The sequence below is a fragment of the Monopterus albus genome, unplaced genomic scaffold, assembly GCF_001952655.1.
Source record: "Monopterus albus unplaced genomic scaffold, M_albus_1.0 scaffold501.1, whole genome shotgun sequence".
Classification (NCBI taxonomy): Eukaryota; Metazoa; Chordata; class Actinopteri; order Synbranchiformes; family Synbranchidae; genus Monopterus; species Monopterus albus.
The window spans coordinates 67,361-74,634 of NW_018128381.1; the positions used below are offsets into that span (position 1 = coordinate 67,361).

A 7,274-nucleotide genomic window follows, 5' to 3' on the forward strand; every position below is an offset into this window, starting at 1 on the left:
GGCCCTGTGGCTACTCTACCAAGAAGTGGGCGCCCAGTCAAAATGACTCCAAGAGCACAACGAAGACTCATCACTGAGGTAAAGAAACAACCCTGAGTGACAGCCAAAGATTTGAAGGCATCATTGGAACTGGATAACATCTATGTTCATGAGTCTATAGTATCAGGTGTATCAAAAAATTCTTCAGGATAATATGAGAATGTCTGTACATCAGCTGAAACACTGTAGAAGTTGGGTGACGCAACAGGACAATGACCCAAAACACCAGAGCGAGTCCACAACAAAATGGTTTCAGAAAAACAAAATCCACCTTTTGGAGCGGCCACGTCAGATCCCAGACCTCATCCCAATAGAGATGCTATGGAATGACTTGAAGAGAGCCACACATGGGAGTAGTCCAAAGAATATGACTAAATGGCTAAAGCAGTTCTGCAGGACGAATGGGCTAAAATTCCTTTTCCCACTACCATTTTGAATGTTGAATGTGTGTCTTCAATAAAGACATGAAAGATCATAATTTTTTGTGTTATTATTTTAGGCACATTATATTCGTTAGTACTCTTGACCTAGATGAAGATCAGATCATATTTCATGACAAATTAATACAGAAAACCATTAAATTCCAAAAGGTTCACATACTTTTTCTTGCCACTGTATACACACACACTTACTTTAACAGCCTAACCCTTATTTTTTATTTTCTATCTATCTCATTCTCTCTGGCCTCTTCATCTTTCTCACTCGCCACTGATGACTCAAATACTGCACAGTAATGGCAATGACGAGCCCAGTGAATCAAACACTAACACATATACATGTAAACACATGTGCACACTATTTATGCCTGATCATATTCACATATGTAGTGAATTTGTTTCAGATTGCAAGGACACGGATGGGAATGACACACACTTCAGCACAGATCTCCATGCAGACCGAACAGTCTGTGAGGTGTAATGAGCTCATCTTCAGCTACCTCTCTCTCTGTCGACTCACCCCCTCTCCCCCTTTCTCTTTCTCCTCCTTTGTCTGTCTTGCTTCACCTCTCCACCCGTGCCTCTCTCCCTCTCCTTCTCTCGCTCTCTCTCAGGTGATTTATCGTGTGTCAGGTTCTCTGCTGCAGGGGCTTCTGGGACGCCGTCAAGGTGCCCAGTGGTCAGGTAATGACAAGTGTGTGTGTGGGGGGGATGTGAGTGCATATGTGTGTGTTAAGAATATTTCAAGCTGCTTGTCCAGAGAAGTGTCACGCTTCTCCCTGCAGTATGTGCGGGTAACGATCACCTTCAGACAAACTTAGCTTCAGATTAATTCACATTCAGATTAATTTATTGTGTGATAAAGGTAGTGACTCACCTACAGCCACACACCACCTGCCTGTCTGAACTATGCGCGTGTGTGTGTGTGTGTATGTGTCTGCGTGCAAACCTGCTTGCCATCGGCCATGTTGCAGGGCAGCAGCAGGACCTGGGAGGCAGGGAAGGTGGTGGACAGAGACAGACAGTGCTGCTGCTGGCGGATCTGCTGCCCATGCGTGTACACCCACTCCTGGAGGAAGAAGGAAAAAGAATGTTCATCATGTTAACATTAATTGTTGTTTGTTGGTTGCGACATTTCTCCTTTGGTTTTGTCTCTGTAAGTGGCCCTAAATTCCGAGGAGCTTTGCCTGTGTACTTCCATTTTGTGTTCCTTTATTTTGACAACGCTACATTCATTTAACAGCTGCAAGTAAACCGTCTACATGGAGCCACATTAACATTAGTGCGGTTCAAGAAGAATGCTGTGCCATGAGGTCCGACTCCCAGGTGCTAGATGGAGCTCTCTGCAGACCAGTCATCCACACCGAACTGGGAAAACTATCTTTATGGACCTGACTGTTATCTAAAAAATGATTTCAAATCAAATCAAACTTTATTTATATAGTGCCAAATCACAACTAAAGTCATCTCAGGACACTTTACAAAGTAAGGTCTAGACCTTACTGTTATCAATATTATTACATAGGGAAAACCCAACAAATCCCCCTTGAGCAAGCACTTGGCGACAGTGGGGAGGAAAAACTCCCTTTAACGGAAGAAACCTCCGACAGACCCCGGCTCTTGGTGGGCGGCCTTCTGTTGTCACCTTCTCACCCAGCTGCTTGGCGATGGTCTTGTAGCCCATTCCAGCCTTGTGTAGGTCCACAATCTTGTCCCTGACATCCTTGGAAAGCTCTTTGGTCTTGGCCATGGTGAAGAGTTTGGAATCTGGATTGATCGAATGCTTCTGTGGACAGGTCTCTTTTATACAGGTAACGAGCTGAGAGGGCTCCCAATGTCAGCTCATTACCTGTATAAAATACACCTGGGAGCCAGAGATCTTGCTGACTGATAGGGGATCAAATACTTATTTCATTCATGAAAATGCAAATTACTTTATAACTTTTTTTGTAATGCATTTTTCTGAGTATTTTTTTGTTATTGCTGTGTCTCTCACTGTTCACATAAACCTACCATTGACACTGTAGACTGATTATTTCTTTGTTAGTGGGCAAACTTGCAAAATCAGCTGGGGTTCAAATATTTTTTTCCCTGACAGTAGGTAAACAACGGTATATATACTGATGAAAAAAGATGTGTAACACTCTAAACAAAGCAGGTAATTGAGAAACCCCATATTTTAACTGGCATAATGCAGACATAGTAACCTATCCAGCCTTACAATTCTCTAAAAAGTCACTTTCGGCTTTTCCCGTTTAGGGGTTGCCACAGCAAATTGTCACACTGACGACTCGCATGTTGACAGTTAGCACGTGTTTTATGTCGGATGCCCTTCCTGATGCAACCCTGACTTGAACCCGGGGCACAGCGGCGAGAGTGCTGTGCCTTAACCACTAGCCTACCAGGGACAGCTAAACTTAGTTTATTTCCACCTCTGGACAATAACATGCTCGTTTTACGCTGTAATAATGTGTTTTATATCATTTCTCTTTCTGCTATAGACTGTAGTTTATTAGAAAGCTACTCATAATGTGACTCATCTGTGTAAAATTATCTTCACCAACCCTATTTTTGCAATTCCCTTTAATAAAGCTGTGTATTCAGGGGAGTATTATTTTCAAATAAAAGTTTTAGTCTGCTTTCACTGTCACTTGAGTCGTGTGTGGGTCCATTTGGCCATTTAATTCAGAAAATCAAGGATCATGTAGTTCACACCCACTTAAATATTAATACGTTTTCGAGCCACAGAAGCATTGTTGGTGCTCAGTGCAATGTTTTTAATTTGTGTGCTACTGATGGCTCCAACATGTTCAAGGAAACCAGTAATCTGTGTATGTGTAGCTGGTTGTTCACTGATTAACAGTGAGCAGTGTGGAAATGAACGAATCACTGCATCATCAGTGGAACTGTAAGAGTAATGGAAGTCTCATTTATTATGGCCGAAACTGTGGCTTTCACAGACTCAAATCATCAATGTTGATGCACCTGTTTTGTTAATTTAATATAAAGTGTAGATGCAGTGATGGCAGTTTCAGTGGAGACAATGCGTTCTTCCTTTTGTTGAAGCAGTTGCATCTTGCACAAATTCTGTCACAAAAACTATTCCATTTATAGCCAAAGTGTATTTTTTTAATGAGCTCAGCATCACTAGGCGCAAGTAAAACATCTCTCCTCCCGCTGAGTCTGTGTGTTTATCTTTGTCTAAACGCCACCTCATGGCAGCTCCTAACCAGTTAGGACACCTCTGCAGCTGTCCTACATTTTGTTGGTGATAGAAGAGATTTTTTAAGATAGGAGTGTTGATAAATTGCTCTTACTACCAAAAATGCATTATTCTGAGAATCTTTGCCTACTTAGAAGTCATTTCCTACTCTGAGATGCTTGATAAATATGGGCCCTGAACCTAAATAAACTTGATCCTTGCACATTCAGTTTGTATGTTAGAGGTATCTACTGTATGATGAGGCTGCTTAAACACCTTGACAAAGAAGCATATATCCAGCTTTATTATGAAACATTGAGAGAAAAGAGGGGGAGGGAGATTTTTACAGCAACCTGCAGAACACAAATCTAAACCCTGGTAAAGATCTTTCTGCCTGGTGAGCAATCACTTATACAGCTAGCAGGCAGCTAGTGTATGTGAGGTAATCTCTTGACAGGAAATGATCTTGGTAAAAAAGGCTTGAGAATGGAAACCTTTTTCTTCAACAAGATACAGTTTAATTGCATTAATTAAATCTTTGTACAAAGTACAAAAGCAGGTTTAAAGCTGATGTGGAAAACGTGCATAAAAATACACCTTTTATTATCTACCCTCAGCAGAAGAAAAGGTCCCTAACAGGCTGAGCTTCCAAACCTCACTAAATGAGACACCAAAGATTCAGTGTACGTGTCTGTCTCATCAGTAATAGGTGAGAGTAAGTGGCGAAGTGTTGTGTGCAGAAAAAGAGCTAGGTCTTACAGAATAGTGGTTTAACTAAACCCCTCACTCCTCTCAGGTACAAAAACAGATTTAGGGTGAGGTCAGAGTGAACATGACACAGCCCCATTATTTTCTATCCAAAATTCCAAACAGTTACTTGTGAACAGAGAAATGTTGTTGTCAGTGACAGTGAGGTTTGCTCCTCTCTTCTATGGTTTTTGCTGCTTAGGTTCAGAAATGATAGATCAGTGCTCAAAGGGCTATGACACACCAAGCAGAGTGGCCATCAGCCACTCGTCAGGCCATCGATGAGGATCTGTTAGAGCTCTTCTCGTTGTGTCCCACACCGTTGGCATGTTGCGTCGCCATCAGACCTCATCATTTTGAGAGACCACTCTGATTGGCTATTCAGCTTAGCAAAGTAATGCAAGAGAAGGGAACTGTTTGGGAAAGCCCCTTGAGCCTATGGCTGTAGTATCCACGATTTCATCCATTTAGTGTAATTTCTCCTTATTTGTTGCCTCCATGGTCTTATTTCTTCTTCCACATCCAAAAGACCCAGGGGCAGAGAATGCTGGTGCCATTTACAACTTCTTATCACACATATTCTTGATTTGAATCATGTATAAACAGCTGCTGTGTTGAAGAAGAGCTGCTTTGTGTACAGCTTGTATTTCCACTGCCTAGGTTGTCTCCTTTCCCTTTCTGAATGGTGAATACAGATACAGGCTGACATTTTGATTCAGTGGGTAAATCCCAGTATGCTTAATTTTATTAATGAATTCACATTTAATTAACAATTCACATTTTCCTCACTTGCATCGTTTTCTTTCAGCTCATGTAAAATGTGAGACAAAGACTTTAGGAAAAAATGCCAGAGAGGAATTGAGGAAATACATTTTAAGAAACATGAGATGTTGTCTCCTCCAGTCCTTCATCTGAAATCCAATCACTGGTTGGTAGATTTACGATAAAGAGGTGTGTTAGTCTATAACACAGTCTTCCATGAAGGATGGTCTAGTATCCTGCCTCGTGTTTTTTCCTGGCAGCCTCCACGCTCCCTAGTCCTCCCTCCTCAGCAGGGATAAATCTCAGTCTCTTAACTGGGTGCACATTTACCTCACTTGCAACTTGTCCTGGTGTCTCAGCCTGTATTAAATGAAAGGAGAAGATGCAAGGAAAGAATGTGAGAAAGAAATCGAGGAAACAAGTTTAAGACATGAGATGTCCTTTCCTTTGATCTGTCATCTGAAATGTCCAATCACCAACTGACTTCTGATAAAGAGGCGTTGGTCCATACATGACTTCCCTGAAGTATACTCTCATGCATCTTTGCTGGTGGCTCCTACAGGCAGCCTCCTGTCTGCTTGATCCTTGCTCCTCAGAGCAAGAATAAGTAATTTTGGACATCTTTTAAGCTGATGGACCAGATCGACTTCCAGGACAAGCAAGAATTCAGGAATGAGGAATGATCAAATAAGGGAACCTGGGAGTCACTCGGAGACTGACAGCCACCTGGTTATAGCCTACCAAAAGACTGTAAGACTGAAGTGGCAAAAACCTCGTGTTTTGATTTGATTAAATGTAGATTTTATTGCTTAGAGTGTTAACTTTTCATATGTAGGATAATCAGTGATTTTTTTTTGAAAATTAACTACAAAAACACTTCTTGTGGTGGTGTGAGAGCACAATTAGACTAGTTTGAATTAAATACAAAAACAGGGAAAAATGTGGGCAAGCGGCATAGACATTACTACATAGAGCATAAACATATAGCACATAAGTAGTTAATCAGGTGTACAGTTCATTATAACATTGGGTAGGGGTCCAGAGAAAACTACGGAGTCTGACATTGTTTTAGCAAAGTTACACACCCACTCAACATTAATTTAGTGACCTCCGACTGGCGAAGTCGGGAGTCATTAGTGCCGACATGAATAACAACCTTACTGTATTTACGCTTATCCTTAGTCAGCATCTTCAAATAGGATTTGTATGTTGTACCATTACAGCTACAGAATGTAGCATTTCTGATGTTTTAAGTTGGAATATGATCCAAGGTTTCTGTGACCAGACTCACTGAACAACCTGGCAGCAGAGCAGGGATATTCTAAAGTTTCTGAGTGAGTGCCGACTTTCTAACCCATCAGAGAAGGCCAAAGCCAGGGGTGGGCGTTCACGGATGTGAATCAGTGCATGAACAAGCTTCTGGTCTACTACTCCAAGCTGGTGTTAGCTGCGTGAAGACGTCACTATGGCCGACATACAGGAGCAAGGGAGGGTGGGAAGAACTGACAAGTTTGCTTGTGAGCCTCATGCTGTTTCCGAGAGATTCATTTTGAATGTTACTGAAACTATAAAACCATAAAAAAACGATGACAACATGCCCAGACTGAGCGTACACAACCAGCTGGATCTGCAACAGCATTACAAATGACAACATTTAAATACAGTATACAGGCTAAGAATGACTATTGTTTGCATAGCTGATAGGAACACACAGCCTCATAAAGGTGTGTGTTCAGTTTTACTCTGAAGTGCTGCTACTTTTACTGAAGCATAGACACGTTTTACATTGTGTAGAAAAACAGATTGATCGGGCAAAGAGCAATAATGAGGAGAGTAATTAAGGAGAACAGATCAAACACTGTAACTGTTGAGCTGTTGAAAATAACTCACACTAAGGAAAAACATGCACAGCTTTATTATGCTGTGATATCCACGGTCCATTGTAATAACAATAAGAAAAATATTTCAAAAAGGAAAATGGTCGTTACAGTGCAACACAATGAGACGCAGCTTCTAAAATATTAACAAACACACACCCAGACAAAGTGTCATGGTGGCAGTGGGGGTGTGTTCATGTGTATTCTTAA

General features: G+C 41.4%; 1 protein-coding gene across 3 annotated transcripts in view; it reads right to left on the reverse strand.

Annotated features, from left to right (window-relative positions):
* galnt14 (UDP-N-acetyl-alpha-D-galactosamine:polypeptide N-acetylgalactosaminyltransferase 14 (GalNAc-T14)) overlaps nt 1-7,274 on the reverse strand; it is a 132,671-nt gene that overhangs the window by 5,756 nt on the left and 119,641 nt on the right. For all 3 annotated transcript variants that reach the window (XM_020588080.1, XM_020588082.1, XM_020588081.1), the window contains one exon: nt 1,426-1,545. In XM_020588080.1, the coding sequence (XP_020443736.1) occupies nt 1,426-1,545 (120 nt within the window). The remainder of the gene's footprint in view (nt 1-1,425; nt 1,546-7,274) is intronic.